Source organism: Haliotis asinina, chromosome 10, assembly GCF_037392515.1.
Source record: "Haliotis asinina isolate JCU_RB_2024 chromosome 10, JCU_Hal_asi_v2, whole genome shotgun sequence".
Classification (NCBI taxonomy): Eukaryota; Metazoa; Mollusca; class Gastropoda; order Lepetellida; family Haliotidae; genus Haliotis; species Haliotis asinina.
The window spans coordinates 29,982,206-30,004,022 of NC_090289.1; the positions used below are offsets into that span (position 1 = coordinate 29,982,206).

The 21,817-nt window shown below is 37.8% G+C and overlaps 1 protein-coding gene across 1 annotated transcript; it reads left to right on the forward strand.

The window, feature by feature from the left end:
* The first annotated feature begins 5,463 nt into the window (after positions 1 to 5,463).
* On the forward strand, positions 5,464 to 21,609 carry LOC137297700 (uncharacterized). Its single transcript, XM_067829623.1, has 5 exons — positions 5,464 to 5,554; positions 12,307 to 14,153; positions 15,025 to 16,012; positions 17,095 to 17,218; positions 19,206 to 21,609. Exons 2-5 carry the CDS (start codon positions 12,326 to 12,328, stop codon positions 19,863 to 19,865), a joined length of 3,600 nt encoding a protein of 1,199 aa, XP_067685724.1. The 5' UTR covers positions 5,464 to 5,554; positions 12,307 to 12,325; the 3' UTR covers positions 19,866 to 21,609.
* The last annotated feature ends 208 nt before the right edge of the window (positions 21,610 to 21,817 follow it).

The following is a 21,817-nucleotide window of genomic DNA, read 5'->3' on the forward strand; positions in this document are numbered from 1 at the left end:
AGATGATTTTGAAAGGGGTGAGGCTGATGCTAAAGTGTTAGCTTGTAGACATGGTATTCCTCTGTCTACAGTATACAGAACTTTGAAGAATATTCAAACAGGAACCGGGATAGAGCACAAAGCAGGGGCAGGTCGGCCTAGGAAATTCAGTGTTGTGGATCGTCGAAGACTTGGGCAGATTGTGAGTAGGGGAAAATTGAAAAGTGTTGAGAACATCAGAAATGAAACGATTAGCAGAGGAAGTCCTCAGGTATGCAATGAAACAGTTAGGCAGGAATTACAGAGACTTAATTGGGTGAAAAAACGTGGAATTCCCTCGCCGTTGATGAAAGATGCACAAAAGGAAAAACGTTTAAACTGGTGTTGGGCTCATGAAAATCAAGATTGGGATAATGTTTTCTTTTCGGATGAAAGTTCTGTTTGGCTTTTCCCTAATTGTGGGAAAATTTGGACCAAAGATACTGTCAAACCTATCTACCAGCGACCAAAACATAGCCCAAAGTTTCACATGTAGGGTGGCACATCGGCTCGCGGAGTGACGCCATTGTGTGTTTTCACGGGAAACTTGACAAAAGAAAGATATGTTGACATTCTAAATGGTCACCTTCTTCCGACAGCACATACATTGTATGAAGATGATTGGATTTTCCAGCATGATAATGACCCAAAACACACTGCGCGCTACACAAAACAGTGGTTGTCGGGAGAAAATGTTCAAGTTTTAGACTGGCCCAGTTACAGCCCAGAGCTAAACCCAATTGAGAATGTGTGGGGAGTCATGAAGGACAGAATAAACCAAAAGGGACTGAGAAATATTGAAGATATGAAGGCCGAGGTGGTCCAATATTGGGATACCCTGTCACACGATTACCTACAAACTTTGATGGGTAGTGTGCCAAGGCGTATTCAGGCATGCATTGCTGAGCGAGGAGGTCTAACAAAGTACTAAAACAAGACTGAGACTGTAAAAGGATGATGTTTTAACATGTTTATGTAAGTAAAACGCCAGAAGTTAATAAACGTAATGAGTTACATGACGCAACATGATTCTCAATAATTTCTGGGAATACTATATGGGAGACTATTTAATGAAACCCCATGGAACTGGACATGAAAGCCTAATGTTTGGCCCATACTGTTTTATTACAACATATGCATTGACAACACCAATACCTGGTAACGGAGGACAGAAAAGGCATTTGATGGTGTAATAACTATCTAAATGCCAAGGCCTGATTTTGTTGATAGATTTGAGACGTACAGCTGAGGCTCGCTGATGGCAACAGCGAGTGAGTGGCGCTCCTTTTAGCAATATTCCAGCAATATCACGGTGAGACACATGCCGGGAGTCTTACACTTTACCGGGCGCACTTTTTCTGTTTTTTTACCTGGCGCTGCGGGGGTTCGGACGAGCTCTGCGGGAGTCAGCGGATTCCAGACGGTTGCTAATTAGTCGTCTAATTAGTCGGACACGGTACCTCGGGGCCACCGGTGCGATCACAGTTACCTAGTGCTCGTTTACCGTGTCATTAACACAGTAGCTCTATGCATGCGCAGAAAAAGAAAAACTAAAAAATACTGGTCTCCCTGCGTGCGGTACCACGAAAGCTGCCTATGATTCATACTTCGTGGAGTATATATTTCGAAAGAAATATTTATCCGGGGCGGAGGACAAATATCTTACGAAAGCCTAATGCTGCCACTTTTGTAGCACAATTTTTTTTTCAAAGACAGTTCTCGTTACTTCAATTATTTACTCGTTGCTTCGAGTATTTTTTCGTTATTTCAATAATTTTCTCGTAACTTCGAGTATTTTCTTGTTATTTCAAATATTTTTTCGTTGCTTCGATTAATTTTTCGTTACTTCGAGAATTTTCAGTCAAAAACTTGAAATTTCGAATATTTTCTCGTTACTTCAAGTTTCTTTCAAAAACTTGAAAAATCGAATATTTACTCGTTGCTTCAAGTTTCAGTCAAAAACTTGAAATTTCGAGTATTTTCTCGTTGCTTCAAGTTTCTTTCAAAAACTTGAAATTTCGAGTATTTTCTCGTTGCTTCAAGTTTCTCTCAAAAACTTGAAATTTCGAGTATTTTCTCGTTGCTTCAAGTTTCTTTCAAAAGCTTGAAATTTCGAATATTTACTCGTTGCTTCAAGTTTCTTTCAAAAACTTGAAATTTCGAATATTTACTCGTTGCTTCAAGTTTCTTTCAAAAACTTGAAATTTCGAATATGCTCTCGTTGCTTCGATTTTATTTTTCTTAATTTCTAAGTTTGATGAAGCTAGCATGTATATTTTAGGAGATCTGCCCCGATCAAGATGACATCCTCATAGTCACACACACCCTACAAGCTACACCCTACACCACCCGAGTTTCAGTGGTCATAAAACAAACTTTCAGTTCAATAGAGAGGATGCGCACCCGTGCAACCGCGTTATCTTCCCATAAAGCAGACCGCACAAAAGACAGACCGCTTAAAACAACACACTTTAGAGTTGTTTGCATAAGGCTTAATTAAGCTGATAATAATAACATGTGCCCAGATATGGAAACTATACTTTGTTTTAATTCATGTAATGAATTATGATTTTTATATTAAGACTTTTTATATTAAAAGTGCTTGAGAACATTCTCAGTTCTCGACTACTTTTCACTCTAATTACAAGTAAATTAAGAAATATGGAAATGTGTTGTTACTATACTCTGTAGTGACTGGTAGAAGAACAAACAGAATTTTCATTCTTTTCTCAAAAACACAAAAGGTGAAACATAGAACATACCTGTATATGTGAATATAATTAATATATTTACATGATATCATTTGAAAAGGCACAGTGTGTAATATATTTGGATAATTTGAGAGTGAGTGGTTGATAATCACATTTCATGAGAAAAATACATGTACAGGTAGAGGGATTCACACAGAAATGATATTCGTTGTTGTTCGACAAGTGGTGGGCATATTAGTAAAACATGGAATTCGTCACATATGGCTTGTTTACAAAGATTACAAAGTCGGCTTTCTTTCAAACCATTCAGACAGCGCCCTATTTCCATTGGTAACCTATGATTTGTTGTCCTAAATTTTCTCAGTGAAATTCTACTTTGTAAGGTTAATTTAAGATAAGGTTCTGGAATAAGTTCAATTTCATACATTGTGAAATGAAATCCTTTTGATGATTGAGTATTGCTTAAATTCCAAGATTGAACAGACTGTATACTATGTACTGACTCCAAGTGAACTCATTAATGGAATAGGGGTGGAGAGCATGGCTGAGCTAACTAGTGTACTCACTGAATTTATCTTACAGGAGGTCGGTCATTTTGGAGTGAACCGCAAATAAGACTTAACTGTGAAATGATACCATATATTCGATAACTTTGAGGATTTGACTGAAGTCAAATTGCTCCAAAAGCATACCATTTTGGTATGAATATCAGTACGAATTGCTTTGCTTCCTGTCTCCACATACAACATGTGGCGAAGCAGTTTTCTTGAAAATATTAAATGAACAATTTCAATAACACTTAAAGTTTCATATGGCCAGAGGTCATATAACCATTTCTAAACCTAATGTTGTCTTTTTTATCAGGACACATACCACAATTTTCAATGACACAGCTAAATTAAGCCTTGTGCAACCAACCATAAAATGTGTTGTTTTAAGTGGTCTGTCTTTTGGGGGGTCGATACCAAGCATATTTCCTAAACTATTCATGATAACTTCATCAGACTAGGAACATGTATCAAACATGATAGATAGGTTTGCCATTTGGGGTTTAAACCCAGATATGAACCTTAAGCTTTTGCGGTTTCCTCCCAAATGTGACTTAGGCTGTGGATATGAGGGTGTCATGTTGTTCGGAGAAGATTTCCTTAAACTATACATGCTAGCTTCATGAAATTTGGCACACGTACCAAGCATGATCCATAGATGTGCCATTTGATGGTTATACTCAGATATGAATTTTATTTTTTTGCTGTATCCATGGACATGTGACTTAGGCTCTGACTATGAGGATGTCATCTTGCTCGGAGCAGATCTCCTAAAATATACATGCTACCTCCATCAGACTTAGAAATTAAGAAAAAGGAATCGAAGCAACGAGAAAATATTCGAAATTTCAAGTTTTTGAAAGAAACTTGAAGCAACGAGAAAATACTCGAAATTTCAAGTTTTTGAAAGAAACTTGTAGCAACGAGTAAATATTCGAAATTTCAAGTTTTTGAAAGAAACTTGAAGCAACGAGAAAATACACGAAATTTCAAGTTTTTGACTGAAACTTGAAGCAACGAGTAAATATTCGAAATTTCAAGTTTTTGAAAGAAACTTGAAGCAACGAGAAAATACTCGAAATTTCAAGTTTTTGACTGAAACTTGAAGCAACGAGAAAATACTCGAAATTTCAAGTTTTTGAAAGAAACTTGAAGTAACGAGAAAATTCTCGAAGTAACGAGAAATTAATCGAAGCAACGAAAAAATATTTGAAATAGCGAGAAAATACTCGAAGTTACGAGAAAATAATTGAAATAACGAGAAAATACTCGAAGCAACGAGTAAATAATGGAAGTAACGAGAATTGTCTTTGAAAAAAAATATCTTATGCTACAAAAGTGGCAGCATTAGGCTTTCGTAATATCTCGCCTTTCTGGAAGCAGTGAAGAAAGTGTACACTCCGAACATGGATCGTGTCGTTGAGAGACTGGAGACCAAGCCCAGCTTGGAACGCCAACCCCTCAAAGTGAAGAACTGAGGATCTTCCGACGTGTTTCGGCAAAACCCAAAACCCAAACAGCCAAGACAGCACGAAACGTGTCTGCAGTTTCCTTAGGGAAACCAAGCTGCACTGATGAGTCCTGGTGGGACGAAACGTGTTACTGTAAGCCAACCCTACCCCTAAAGCTTGCTAACCCTAAGGACCCATGAGTGCGTGTTTGACCCAGGGGGGGGTCCCTAACCCTAAGGACCCATGAGTGCGTGTTTGACCGGGGGGGGGGGGGGGTGTCCCTAACCCTAAGGACCCATGAGGGGGTGTTTGACCCAGGGGGGGGTCCCTAACCCTAAGGACCCATGAGTGCGTGTTTGACCCGGGGGGGGGGGGGGGGGTCCCTAACCCTAAGGACCCATGAGTGCGTGCTTGATCGGAAAGACAGCGTTATAATGAGAATCGGGAGTAAAGCTACCGATGAGACTCATTATAGCGCGATACGCTGGGACTGCTGATTAGCGTGTGCTGAGCCTCTGTCTGTTTTTGAGTAGAATGTGCAGAGGAAACATAGGTACCGATCTATGAAAACTTGTGCATGTTGCAATATGCAAGACGGGATCCACTTTCCCGGGGCTCGTTTCACAAAACTCCCGCAAGCCTAAGATCTCTTTGCGAGCGTGCTCACGTTCGCGAGACAGGGCCCAGCTTACTGACCGCATGGAACTCTGGGTAGAAGTGTGATTCCGGGGAGATAATGCAGAATGCTGCAGCTGCAACATGGAGACGCGCCTTATGGTTTGATTCTACCCGCTGATTTCTGAGTTGTTACTCCTTAAGCCAAAAGGTGTGTATTGTTTTACTTTTCTGTATATAGTATAGTGCACAATGACAATAACAACAACAGCTTACTGGCGGGCAATCTAAATCAACAGCTATGAAGTCGGATTAAAATTGATCAATGTCGCTTTTATTATACTTCCAGTGTTAACTTGATGTTCCATATATTTTGTTTGATATAGATCTATATAAGGAACACCAATACCGCATTTCATCAATTCACAAACGGATGGAACAGCATTAAGGATGACAGAAACAAGATCTTTCATAGGAGCCATTTCTAATCCATTCTAATTTCAGTTTCTTAAGAAATCATGATCTGTAAAGTTTAACCCCCTGGATGCCACAGGGACATATATGTCCTCCCTCTACATCCCTCACTTTGAAGTATAATAAAATTCTAAATATACCACGCATATATAAACACTTTGCAGTTGTGGATTCTGCGGAAAATTCCCTGTTTCTTGATACCAACCACTATTATCTCAGACCAAGCTAAAGTGCTTAAAATTGCTTTTCAAAATAGGTTTCATCGTAAATGTCGTCATTTTTCAAACTGTACAAAATCGAGATTCACAGCGTTATTTGCAGTATGTTTTGAAATGTGAAAATCGGATAATTGGTGGGAGTATTGAATTTCAAAAATAGCATATTAATGATCACTGATATCAAGTTTACATGTAACCAGTAATGATAATTCTGAAACGTTGCCGATGAACCCAGAATTGGTTGGGATGTTTTCGAAAATACACTTACACGAACGGCGAAGTGCGCTTTCCGCCATATTGGTTAGTGTTTACAAAATCACGTTTCGAGAAGGCCAGTATATTGAGACGCCTATAACATCACGTATATTTCATAGCCACCTGAGACAAATGCATCATTGAATTCCCCACACATCTTAGATTCAAATTACAAATGGTCTTTGTCACCAATACCAACTGTCTAGGTAAAACGAAACGAAAGATAATTGGTATGAAAACGAACGCTGTGCTCGAAAACAGCGCTTGTTTGAAATGTACACAAAGAAAAAAATCCAATTTTACACTACGTAGCATTTTCGGTAATATTGCAACATCCAGCCGTCTAATCATTGCTTACAATGGCTCAATACGCTTAGTATATTCAGGGGAAGAGTATCGTAGCAAAAAATAGCAAATTGAAAATAGATACAATGAAATAATTTGGTAATTCATAAGAAACTGTCAAACTTTTAGTGCAGCGTGACGCCATGACTGACGCAAAATCACGCAGAACGACAACAGTACTTATCAGCATTACTGGCTTCTTCTGTCATTTACAATGTAAACGATAAAAACATATAACAATACACAGATAGTCAGAATAATTCTGATTACTTACATCTCACATTTATGTACAAAAGATCCCTGAATCAATGAAAACGTCCTCGCAAAATCCTGTGTACCCTTGTCAGCGAAGCCGCCATTTTGAAAGAAATTGGTCGTCGGTAGTGATGTCACACGTCAACATTGTTGCACATATTAGGCAATTTCTTTGAGGTGAAGGTCGGTTGAACAAGAGTAAACACAATGCCCATACCATTCCGATTGCACTTTTAGTATTGTGATGTATATTTTCCGTATCGTTCCGATATTTTTTCATGAAACTCATTTCAGTATCTACATATATTCATGTTCAACACCATATCATATGTGGATATAACTAAGGCATGCATTTTATTCTTTGAAAGCTTTTGATTGTTTGAATAATATTTACATGGGAAATTGACTCAGTAAGTGTACTATACCACATTTTAAACCTCTACACAAGTGTTGGAAGATCACAAATAGCCATAACTGCAACATCTGCTTTAGTTCCCGTGATGTACAATATTCAATACTTTGGGACAAATATTGCAGTGTTATATGGACAGGTTAATAAGCAACGATTTAATTCCAACTTATAAGTAAAGCTGATAATATTATTTATAAAATAATATTTTATGAAATGTAGGGGCACACATACTACTATTTAAAGAAATTGTCTTGTTCATTATATTGGTTTGTGTCGTTTTTATAGACAAAACAATTATGCATATTGATTGACCGGGGGGGGGGGGGGGGGTTGTCAAAATTGTTTCATGATTCATTATCATTTTTTTCAATAACAAAGTCAATTCAAATTTGATTAAAATATATCTGATGGCAGAATATCTAACTCAAACAATATTTATAAAAATATATAAACCAGGTCATGTCTTAATTTGGACAAGCCTTACGCCCATTTTCTAATACTTCTGTACTGAAAAAGCGATCTCTTTGTACCTTTCATTGCATACTTATGAAGTGAAATGATTTCATAATCATAAGAAGAAAAGTCTATTTCCTAAATGAATACTCAATGAATATTCAGGTGTCGTGAAATTGTGATTTACGCTAAATTGATGCTAGACAGGTGCGCGTGTCGCTCACAATAAGATATGTAGTAAAACCGTGTAATTGTTGATATATTCAGGACCCAATTTCAGTGCTAAAACCATTCATTTCATATTTTGGTTAAAAAGTCTTGAATTCTGACACAGAAGCCGAGATCTTCTACACATTGAGTGGAATTTATTTCAGATATATACCAATCAGCAACCAGAGTCGTCTTTTTCTGAATGCACAAAACATGCCGAGACGACGACTAAAATGTCGTATTATTTTCAGTTATTTCATTACATTTGAAAATGTGGCTGCTACTCCGCTAATAATGATGCAAAATTAATAAAAATACATCTACACAAACAGGAGAGTATGGGAATCTAAGAACTAAAATATGTATCGGACAGGGACATCCAAATCGCTATTACCTGCTTTTTCACGTAGTACACTGGCATCTTTTCTTACAAATTGTGAAACTACCAAAAGGTATCCTCTCACATTGGGGAACTTTGTATTGGAATAGTTTGGTTCACTGTGAACAAAACATAACGGAAATATACTGTCCGTATCCACAGCAAATTCTCTCCATGTGATCTGAGTTACATTGGCCTAATGTTAACCATAGCTGAGTTATGCCCCCTTATCTTTATACGTGCATGACCTCTCTGTCGACGTTTGACGTCATAGAAGAAAATCGATTTTTGACATTTATTGCGGGTCATTTTTGATTTTGTGAGTATGACGTTATGCATTAGCACATACATCCATTTCATATACACTTATGTCGTTCAGATATCAAGCTGCATTATCTTCGCTCACACTTTCCGTAAAGATGCCAAATTAAAAAAATGGTAACAGAGTGCTTTTGTGGGTGCACGATAAAACATGGAGAAATGTACTGTTTTTTAACGCACACAAAAGTTTTGGACAACATTTAGCAGTGTCTGTTTCTCAAACCCCTGAGGTACTTGCAGTTATATTTATACCAACTGATAGGAAATTAAATATTCTACATTTCTGTGCAATTTTATAGCCGTATGCAGATCCAGTACCACGCTAGCGCAAATCTCGCACATCGTTCACTTTTTAAACCTTACGAAAATGTGCGCCTGAAAAAAAACTCGGCATCCAGGGAGTTAAGGGGTCGTTGAAGGCAGGTGCGAGCTTGTATACAGAAGTTTACCAGGTTGAAAGTCAAAATACAGAGACGTACCTGGCACTCTAAACAGGGATGAGTCCATAGTCTGAACACCTTCGATATCTTCAGACTATACGTTATGATAAATCGCCACTATATGTGGAACTTTATGTCAAGCATGTAATACTCTTTCCGTGTGATTTTTACAAACATTTTCATTAAACTTATTCAGCTTCAGAGGTTTCCAAACATCACTCGTCTGCCAGCTGATGTGATCAGTAAAAATAATCATGTGACATAAGGGGGAATCCCTGCTCTATTTGTTTAACTTATGGAAGCACGATAGAATCATCTCTTAAGTTGTTTTTTATGCTCCATTTCATGTATTACACTGGTCAACTCTACATAGTTTGTGAACTGGAAATTAATGCTGAAGAATGTTAATTCTAAAATCATTGATTGTATTACAATTTATCAACTTCATTATTCCTGTAAACCCACTTTGACACTTTCAGATTGGCTGTTCATAACGTTTGAGATTGTGACATGTGCTGTGCACCCATAAGTTGATCTGTAAGGGATACAGTGGAAACATATGACATCACTAGTATTTGTTCACAGTGGCCGCCTGTCATCCAGTATGGACAATGATGCATTTCAGAATGACAAAAGTGTTTTATTGACATTAAATGATACAAAGGAATGACATCTAACTTGTGGTTATGTTTATGTGACTTGACAATGTCAGTGATTGTATTCATAGGTGTAAATTTCTTAATACCATAGAAACCCATGACATAAGGGTACCCTAGATAATCCAGTGGATGCATCTATGGGTCAGTCCGATAAGTCTATTACTTCCCTTTGCTGGCTCTGCATTGTTACAGTAGCCAGTCAGCTAAGCCACTGTTAGAACCAAGCTTGGCAGTGTCAACAAAGATAGCGGTCACAGCCAAGACGGTTTGGTCGCAGTGGGACTCAAATTTTGGGAGAAACCATACAGACAAATTGACAGGTCTGAAACTTTAAAATAATACACCCAAGAACTCCTTCTACGTCTTTCAGCACAGTACTCTGCATCATTTGTGTATCAAAGTTTAATCGGTTTGATAATTTAAGAAGAGAAAGTTAGTTGTGATTGGTATGCTCAGCTTCCCCACTTAGACACCTGATTGGATCATTATTTTCGATGATTCATCAATTATGAGATTTTAACGTCAGTCATCAATTATGAGATTTTAACTGATTCCCAACACTGTTTTTGATATGAAAATAGTATCATCGATAATATCGTACATAAACTTTGTGATGGAAAAATGTTATTGACACAATACGTAAAGTTTAGCTTTTAATCATTGGCTGTTCCTAAATTATACTCACTATGCTGATTTGTTTGTATCCATTGATAAACATGCCAGCAGTCACCAGAAGGGTGAAATATATTCATTTCTTTCAGGCATTCTTTTGCATTTTTGCTCAAAGCAACTTCTGTGATTTCTATCAATAATTAGTCAATATTGAGTTAACGGTTATCAATCTTTATGATCTGTATTGATATCCAGGTCTAAACTGAATTGTATAGAACATACTCATGCTGTCAAACACTGGATTGTTTTATTCAGACTAAATGATCTTCAAACTGCCATCATATAGCTGGAATATTGCTGAGCGTGTCAACCATCATCAAACAATAAACTGATTGAAAGACTCAGTGATAAAAGGAGCCTGTGTTTTTCAGGTACCTTTATAATTAATTTGGTTTGATTTGAACATGCAGAAGATATTGTTGGGGAAAAATATGATTCGTGAATCAGTTTATATTGAGCATATAAAGATATTTACCTTAAGTATCCGATTTAGAGTCAAATCCACTTGAATGTAACTGTCAGGGATGGCAATTTCCTGTGAATGCGCGAAAATCCATGGATTTTAATGTAAATCAATCAATTCTAGACCCTGTTGGGGTGCTGCGGTTATCAGCTATATTACTGTCAGAAATGGAAAAAAAATGTTTTGGGGCTGCTTCTCTGTATCCCTTAACTTTGGACAATTCCAAATGGGATATATGTCAAAACATCCCAGTTTGGCCTAACTAGGCATTCAGTGGGATATGTAAAATGATATCCAGAAAAGCATGTTTTACTCGTGCAAAAAATACAACTAACTGCTGGAAACAATAGATCAGGCTATAGGTGGCAATAAGGTCGCTCAGCCAGGTATGACAACTGACAGTCAACTCACCTGGCATGAAATTCACATGCTGCCAACAGACAGAAGGGGTCAGTTCTAAGATATTTCAAGCCTTTCTATGTGTGCTGTTGATTTTTTTTCATTAAGGTTATTTTGAGATACTTAAAAGTGTATGATACCCACCTAAAAGCTTAAATCAGGAAATCTTATTAAACATTTGTTAAATGTCTCAAAGTATGTAGGTGGCATGACCACCCAATGATCAGCAGGACTGGATATTGTTTGTAAACTGTTATGACATACCATTTGCTTCTCCAGTTTAATTCCCTAAAGGATTATCTTATCTCAGCTGATATCTCCCAGCCCAACCCCGAGCATCGTCTGTGACACACCATTTGAGAAGACCCCTCTTACCTGTTTCTTTTTATAGTGATAGTGAGACTCTGTTGTAGCTACATCCTTAATAGTTTCAGTAATTAAGTTATTATTTATAATGAAACTAAGTTTAATTTTAGAATGGCATGGCCTGTTCCAAATAAATCGCTTTGGACTTCGAAAATAACGCATGGCTCATTTCTAGTTTGCGTACTCTCCACATTTTGTGTAGCCCAAGAGAATGTCTTTTCCGTAAAGTGATTGATTTGTTTGGTTGGTTTGTTGTTAAGTGCTACGTTCTGCAATATTAGAGCTATGTGTGAACAAGAAAGTCAGGACAGTCCAGTGGTCAACATAATGAGCATCAGTCTACCGTGTCATGCCTAGAAGAAGTCAGTGGACCCAATGACCCTATCCCATTTTTTGTCTCTTAGACAAGTATCATACAGATGCAGTATTGCTCAGTACTGTGTTAAAGTTTAAATAACAACAAATGAAAAACATTCTGCAGACAGATTCTTAACATTTTTGATGATACTGTCTTTCTCAAATATTAGAACTTCATTTTCTCCAATCACTACCACACTTAATGTTAAAGATGCTCAATGGATTAGAAAATGCAGCATTCCATTTACCATAAAGCTATACTTATCCATTGTTTCCTTTCATCAGGTGAATTCCAAGATCCATCATGTACACAAAGTGTCAGTTTGACTATACTGGCAGGAACACAGAAGAGCAAGATAGCAAACCTCAAGCAAGCTCTGTACGGAGCAGTGATATTGACAGTCCATCAAAGTTCTCACATGGCAACAGGACGATGACAAGCAGCACAGGCAAATATAGAGAGGGATATATGTTAGGTTTCGAGAAGCTTCCAGAAGCACCTACTTTGAATGCTTGGGGGCACCCTATATCACACATGAGTTCAGCAGGAAAAGGGATCACAGGGGAATTTGTTAATAATAGGGGTCATGATGATAATCAGAAACAGTTTAGTCAGACTACTGGATTTGATTTAATGAAGTCCTCTGCAACAGATGGTCGTGGCAGGTCAGGCGGTTTTGGTGAGACAGCAAGTCATGGATTGAGGTCTTCCTTCAGGGACGAGTCATTTGGATTAGATCAAGGTCGGGGTTATTTGACTGGCAGAGGTAACATGGAAACAGATAGAACTAGAATGAGCAGTGGCAGGAATGGGACCACTGGCCTTGGGATGGAGGTGGAAAGTAACAGTTTGACTAACAAGCAGAGTTGGATGGGCCCTCCAGGTGTGAACACAGGCAACAGCAGATTTGATCTGGAATCAAGACAAGATTTTATGAGAAATTCTGGAATGAAAATTCACGAAAACAGATTTGACAGGACATCTAGAGATTTTACTTCACATTCTGGGAATGAAATAGACAGGAGCAGATTTGGCCAGGAATCAAGAGGTTATGCTCCAACTTCTGAATTGGAAATTGACAGAAGCAGAATCCTTGACAGCAGAAGTAAGATGTATCCCATGGAAGAACATAGCATGGTACTGAACAAAGATGGCAGAGGTTGGATAAACCGTGAAAATCAAACTTATCTCACAAATCTAATGAAGGAACCTGACATAAACAGATTTGGCCAGGAATCAAGAGGTTTTGCTCCAACTTCTGAACTGGAAATTGACAGACACCTGATCCTTGACAGCAGAAGTAAGATGTTTCCAATGGTAGAACAAAGCATGGTGTTGAATAAAGATGGCAGAGGTTGGATGAACAGTGAAAACCAAATTTGTCCCACAAATCTAATGAAGGAATCTGACATAAACAGATTTGGTCTGGAATCAAGAGGTTTGGCTACAGATTCTCGATTGGAAATTCACAGAAGCAGAATCCGTGAAAATAGAAGTAGTTCTTTGTTCCCAATGGGGTTAGAAAGCATGGCCTTAAATAATGATGTCAGAGATTTGCTAAACCGTGTAAATCAAAGTTATCCCACAGATCTAATTATGGGACCTGAAAGTGACATATTTAATGTACATGGTATCAGAACCTCCATTTTAATGGAAACGGAAAGAGCGAGATTGAGTGGGAGTCGAAGTGAAGGCCTCAGACTTTCTCCAAGGAGATCAAGAAGCAGTGAGAGAGTCAGCAACAGAAGGAGGGAGAGAAATACTGACAGTTCTGATCGTGTTGCTAAGGGAAGGAATATTTTTAGTGAAAGTAGTAGGCATCCTAAGAATGACAAAAGGAGTGAAAGCAGTAGGTCATCTGGAAGACCATTCTCTGAGACAAGACGCAACAGGTTTCATGAAGGCAGTAGCACATCGAGCCAAATGAAACGAGGATATGATAGGGAGAGAACAAGACAGAAGTCTGACCATTCACGGAATGAAGGGAGAAAGAGAGGGAGTAGTAGACATGACTCAGTCGAGAAGACAGACACCAGCAGTTCAAATAAAATGAGAAAGTTGGAAAGGCAAGGCACCTCAAGTAAAACAGACACTGGCAGTAAGACTCAAAGTCAAAGTAAACCAGTTGAAGGTAAGTGTTTCCCTGGAGTGAACTCTTATTTCCATTTTGTTTAAGGCATGGGAGCTTGTAACGCAGAAAATAGCATCAAGGTACATGAATATCATGTCACAGATGGGTCTCAGTGTTCTAGATGGGCAGTGTTTCAGCCCAGTGAATAAAGCACTCATGCTGATGATCCATGTTCGAATCCTTACATGGGTACCATCTGTGAAGCAAGTGTATGAAATCAGACCCGTCCAACTGGATTTTTGGTTTGTTTCATACATGGGTGAAGCCCATTTCTGGTGTCTTGTGCTGTCATATTGATGGAATATTGGTAAAACTAAAAGAGGCATAGAACTAAACTCACTCACTCAGCAATTTATCATTTTATGAGAGGATACTGCTGAGTCCCTGTTAGTGACAAAATATACTGTGATGCCATTTTTCTTCATTACATTGGTTTAAGAAAGACACAGTATCATGTAGAATGTAAGGGTTTGTAACTACCGTGGTATTACCTTTATTACTAACCCTTACATTCTACAACATGATACTGTGTCTTTATCATTATGAAAATATGTATTTGTGAACCTTTGGCAAGTGTGTTATATATATTTTGTATTTATAATATATATTTACCATGTTTAGAAGCACATGAGGCTAATAATTGGACTTGATTGGACGGCCATTTGTCGCCCAAAGGTTACCTAACGCGACCTTCTACTGGGTTTTGTTAGACTCAGTGGTGGAGTGTAACAAAATACACTGACACTAAGTTTACTTAGACTGCTTATTACTTAGACTGCTCATTACTTAAAGTTTTTCTGCAAGCTCTCACATGTGCTTTCTCACCCCAAATTTTTGAGTATGTGTTTAATCCTTTTCTTCATTAATGAAGGTGCTGAGAAAGTGGAAAGCCTTGACCTGTGTGGCAAGTTGAAGAAACTGATAAACTATCTGAACGATTCAAGGAATAGAGACGATAACCCTGATGTAGAGTTGAACAATGCTGTTGATGCCTCAGCATGTCAGCTGCACCAGGAATACAAAGAAGAATCAGTAGAAGTTCCAGAGGGAGCCCCATTTTGTAAGGGAACTTTCACCCTTGATGGCCACCTAATTGCTACTGTTACTGGACAAGAACCAAAGCAAGTCAAGCGTAGGACATATGCTAAAGCAGTAGATTTTCTCACGAAAAGTCCTATGTCAGTTGTGATTGGTGGTGCTGCAGAAGATAAGTACAATTACTTTCTTTCAGCACATGATGTCCTGACCCAAAAGCATATCAACAGGCCAAGTGCAGACACTGAACAGAAGCTTGACAAGCTCATCAGCCTGGTGAAAAAAATACCAGAAGAAAGTGACTTTGTTGATGAACTCGTCATGGCTTACAAAAAGGCCAACTTGCTTCTGACGTGTATCTTCAAGAAATCGTCCGTTCTTGAATGTGATCTTTACCTCAACTGCATCTATATCTGCTCAGCTGAAGGTTCCAATTGTGACACAGCCGAAGTGAATGCATACAGAGAAGCCTTTACTGTGCTTTCAAACTCTACTGCAGACACCATTGTCAGTGAATTCCCAAGAGTGACTTCAAAAGATGTGCAGGGAGTCTTTGAAGTGTGTGAGGTGTTTAAGGGCAAAAGGAACAAAATATTTTTCAATTCAAATTTAATAAAGATCAGGGGCACAAAGAATAGTATAATATTTCCGCCTGTACCAGACTACAGAGAGTTTCCAAGAGATTGGCAGAACATGATTATCATAGAGCAAGATAAGTGGTCACCAAACCGCTTGAAAAGGGCATATGACATCCTTTCTGAATCTGCAGTAAAAAACTTCACATCTTTGTATCGGAAGTTTTGGTCTCCATCAGACATTTGCCGGTAAGTTAGAAAACAAATAATATTAAATGTGAAAGAACAGTTGATTCTTCAGCTTATAAAGTATTAGTCAGAAGATGAGTAACCATGTTAACTAGGTCCTTTATACCATGTATGCTTAGCAAACTGTCAAATAGCTGGAATATTGCTGTGTAAGGTGACGTTGATCTCTCCTGCAGTAAACTAGAGCCCTGCAGTCAGCAAGTCTCAATGTGAATCAAGATTCGTCAGTTAAAACAACTGAATTCCACTGTCTTTGATTGAACCTAATGTGTCTTGTGGCCCACACCAGTTAGTTGCAGTGATGAAGACCTGTTAAAATTGATACATTATTGCATACTGCATAAGTCCAGCAGCACACAAGTGACTTCTGATAGTTTGTGCAGTTTTCCTGACACCAAACATGTTAGCACTGATGGAAGTTGCAGAAACAAGTCTGTTTTGAAGATGACATAATAATATTGCCTAAACTTCCTGGAGTGATGTCAGATGTGATGCTTCCAGCTTCTTTAGTTGGTAACAGTTCCTGTTTGATTCACTCCTTCCTAAGATAAGAGACTGTTTGTCATGGGCAAAGAAAGGCTCATGCAACAGTGACCTCAGACTGACCAGCATCAAGCCTCCCCACACATTTCAAAAGTGTGGCAAAGATAAAAATATTGTATAATTTGTTGTTTCGGCTCACATTCAATGTGGGTGCTAAGTTTAAGCAAATATGTCCAAAATGACCCCATGAATTTTCTTTTCGTACATGCATTTTGTTTTTCATCTTTCATCTCAGGTTTGCACATGAATTTACAGTTTCAAGCAATTATGCGTTCACACTGTTTACTACTGTTTAATATTCTTGTAAATTAATTCCAATAAACAAAATGAAAAAGTTCCAAATTTATCAGTATCAAGTTTTCAGTTTTGCTGAGTATATTTCCAAGTGCATGATTTGAAAAACAATCAACATGTTCCTTTTGAACTGAAAAATGTAGCACAATAAACACAACTTTAATTAGTCACCTAATATTAGCAGTAACATAGAGATAGATTTATTGGCTCAAGATGACAGTCATGATTTGTGTTTTCTTGTTTAGGTGTGAGCTGTTCCTGCAAGGTGAAAAGCTGGCAGAGGCCAGTGCCAAGAACAGCTTTCACGCATCAGCAGCAGCAGCTGCCAAAATCCTCTACAAGTTGTATCAGCATCAACCTGTGATCAAGGTACAAGCAACTTTGTTAGCCAAATGTTGATGTAACATTTGATACATAGAGACTTTGTGTTCTTTATACTGGAATTATTGGAATCATCTTTGCTATTCTTAGTGAGGCATTAAGAAACTCCAGCGATGAAAATGTGTTGATTATTGCATCTTCCAGTTCTTCCCTCACTAGAAACAAATACTAGTTCACATGTAGTCAAAACTTTGTCTGTCTCACAATCCCTGAACCCCATTGTTTATCGCTTTCAAGAATGCTAAAGTTCTAAATGAAGCAAGTCTAGATTTGTCCTATTCTCTCTTCTCACTGGTTCTCTTTATCAACTTAAAAGGAATCGTTATTTTCTATCTAAATTATATATATGCATAAATGAGTCTCTCTCATCAGTGACATGAATTATATATAAAATATTCAGACTTAAGACCATACCAATTTTTGTATTTGAGGTTTTTATGGACTCATACTTTTAAGTTTCAGGGGTCCCAAACTAGGAATTGGTGGTCCTAGACACTTAAACATTATTATTAATATTATGTTATAATATTGTTGCAATTCAGTAATTGTTATTGTATTGTGTATCATGATCACAGATATTATTACTGCAAGTGACATCATAACCCGACTAAAAGCAGACTCATTGATAACTTGTTGTTATTTGATCAGCATTTAGAAAACAAAGAATTTGGACATTTTCTGCATCCCTATGGATACACTGATCTATTTCATTGCATCCGTTGTCAATTTTTATATGCATAGGACACAGGAATTTGTGTCCTGTAAATGTCAGGTCAAAGTTAAAGATGTTTATTGTACTTAAGGTCTCCAGCCCATATACAAATTTATAGGAGTATTCATCCAGCATATGTAAAAGGCATTTCACTAAACAAGTAACAGTTCAGGTAAGATAGGTTACATACTACATTTTCATTTTTGGAGGATAGAATGGACACAAAGGCAGTTTAAGGACATTTTAACAGACAATTATCTGGGAGATATATATTGTTTTCTTAAATGAGCAGTAATGTGGGCATACAGATGTGAAGTGAATTTCATAATGGACATATCTTTAAACCTCTCTCTGTTGAAAATTGTCTGCCTTTACTTACTGATAAGCCTTACAGGCCTGATAAAAAAATGACCAATGTGCATTTGATATTTCTAGATGTCAATACATATAGATATAGTTATTGTTGAATTAAGCTCTAATATGGAAAACGGCACTTCATAACCTCTAAGGGCGTGTTGGTGAGGATTATTGAAAAAAAAAAAAAAAATGTATAAGAAGTCAAATTGTCTTTTAATTTCAATCCTAAAGTTTGTTTTTACTCTTCTCATTTGTATTTTAAGATTAGAATTTGAAAAAAGCATTTCAAATTTTCAAAATACACACTCGTCATAGTAAATGACTGTAACTGAGGCGAAAAAGGGCAGGGCGCAAAAGTCAAATGGCAGGGCGCTGCGCCTCTCTAAATGTGCCTAGGGGGAACACTATTGTTCTTGAAATAGGTTAATATTACGTTTGATTTAGCCACACAAATCCAAAGCCATAAGAGAATAAGAGATTTCTAGTATGAGACAGTGTTCACGAATGTTTTTTGTCAAAGGAACAGGGCATTGGATCCATTAAGTTACAGATGTCTGTCTGACCCACTGAAAATTCACAGGACATGCACAATAAAAACACATATTTCAAATTTAACATTTCTTATGATCGTCACTGAAAGTATTAACAGACATAAAGTCTATATACAGAAAACGTGTGATGTGTCACATTTAACAACTCCAGTCAAAGTCAATGGGAAATAAACAATTGGACACTGGAAGCGACAGGTTGTAGACTTCCACCAGACCTTGGGTGATTCTGACAGATTTTTCGGAGGGTCAGACGCTATTCGCGAACACAGATGAGACTGAAATAATTTTTAGAAATTTATGAAGATATGGTCCCTTTGAATTTGCTGTAACTATAGTTGATGGTATATGGTTTCAGTTTTTCAGTGAGGCAGATGATTCGAAGTCCTGGCACACATATGAGTCAATCAAACAAAAAGCAGATAAAATGAAGGCTGAGAGTGACAACCCAGGTACAGACGACACCATCTACATCAATTACTCTGTCGGATACCCGCAGTCAAAGACAACTGTCAAGGAGGAAGTCATGGGTGGAGATCAGGAGGATGTAGAAAAGGATGCCCCATCCTCAAGTCAGTCAGTCTCGAGTGTAAAGCATACAGACGGTGTGTCGGACAGGTTTGTAGGTAATAGTAACACACCATTGTCGACACTCCCAGTCAACAAGTGGGTGAAAAAAGTGGTAGAGCAGATGATTGAAGAGCATGCAGAAACAGAAACTTTGGAGGAACTCATTTTTGGTCCTGGGTTTCCTTTGGGAGATCAAAGGCAGATCAAGATTACTGCCAACAGTCTTGGTGTTTACAGCACAAACAAGAAAACTCGTGATAAACGTAACTACGTCGTTGTTTATCAGAAGCATCCACCAGAGAAGATGCTGAAAATCCTTGAGGCAAATGGTGGGAAGTGTGGAAATTATGTTATAATACCGAGGAAAAATCTTCCAAGATTAAGAGATCTTCTGAAGACAGATAAATTTGGAATCAGCATGGCCCTGAAACAAAGCCATCGGACATAACTTTTTAAGGAACAGATTATCAGGTTTGGATACCTAATGTATTTTATTTTGGATTCAGGTGAGAAATTTAACCCTGCTGTCATGACGTTTAACAAGGAGCTGTGACTTCAACCAAATAATCTAAGGCAACAACAAAGAATGTGTATTTTCATGAATTATGTTGCCTATTGTAAAGATTTTGCCATGAAGAATGGATGAATTTGTGAAAAGTGAATTTATTCTGTGTCTCTGAAGTGCAGGAATTATGTTGCCTATTGTAAAGATTTTGCCATGAAGAATGGTTGAATTTGTGAAAAGTGAATTTATTCTGTGTCTCTGAAGTGCAGCTTAAATGAAGACCCTTGAAGTTAAAAATTAGGTCAACAGATTGTGGAAAAGTACAGTATTGTCCATTGAACTACCAGACTATGTATCCTATTTTGTGGAGAATGAAGAACAATGAAGCAAAACATGCCTCATTGGAATGGGCATCATTCACAGTATTCACGATGGTGTTTCAAAGTAACAGGACCTTGGGTTTCAAATGTCTGTCTGACCCACAGAAAGGTCACCGGACCTACAGAATTAAGTTAAACAAACATTATATATTTAACATTTCTTATAACCGATATTGAAATTTTAAACACTATATAATAACAAACATAAGATTTATAAACAGCAAATAAGTGTCACATGCCACAAATAACAACTTCACACAAAGACATTGTGAAATATTGAGTCAGACACTGGGGCTGGCGGGTTGGTGATTTCTATCTGACCACTGGAAAATCTGCCAGATTTGTCAGAGGGTCAGACGGTATTCGCGAACACTGCATTCATTTATTCATTGTATCAGTTTGTTTTAGCTTATTTGGCTTCTTGAGAGAGTCAGTTTTCTTTTGGCATTTACAGATCTTGTGGTCTTCTTGGGAGGGTAGATTAATTGTCAAAACACAAGTTGCTTTGTTTAACATTTTTACAATTTTTCAGATACCAGTTAAACACTTCAGTTCCCATACGTCCTTATTTCATCCTTGATTTGCACATACCTTTGCACTGATGTATGTGTAAGTTACAGTCTTCTTTTCTGAATTAGGTTCTGATTTCATCATAATACTAGCTATCATATGATCACCTTCTAAACAAGGCATGTTGCATCGCATGGATTGTTAAAGCTCTGCGTGTGTCTTTCACACCGAGATAAAAGTGGCCTTGTATTTAAAACATGCACTTGTCACAGCAAAAATCCAGGTTCGATTTTCTACATAGGTTGAATTTATGAAGCTTATTTATGTTGTTCCCGGCCATGTTTTTTTTTTTATCGATATGTCAGTGGAAGTAAAGGCCATGCTTTTCACCTATCATGTCTTGCTGAAAAAACAGGATTTTCACAGGTTAGAATTGGTCTTCAGTAACCCATGCTTGTCATAAGAGACGACTAATGGAATCGAGTGGTCAAGCATGCAAACTTGGCTGACATGTGTCCTCGCATTCCAGTTGCCTAGATCAACACTCATGCTGTTGATCACTTAATTGTCTGGTCCAGACTCCATTATTTACAGACTGGCACCTTAACCTGGAATATTGCTGAGTGCGGCGTATATCTAAACTCACTCACTTATTCTGTCTCAGTCAATCTCACTGAAAAAAAGTGTTACTGTGCCATCTTTCTTTCAAGAAATGGAAGTACTCGTTAACATTCTTTAGAACATTGTCTCATATTTGTAGATTGATTTCATGTGATGAAAGATGTAATTCCATTGAAGTCATGGTACTGAGTAGTTTTATTTGCTACCTTTGTTATTCCATCTTGTCATTGTGCTATGCAAAGTTGCAACAGTGTTTCAGGTAATTATCTGCTCATGACCCATGAAGATCCAGGAAAGAATTAGTCCTTAGCTACCCATGCTTCTCGTAAGAGTCAACTAACAGGATCAGGTTGTCAGGCTCGCTTACTCGACGTGTTAACATAT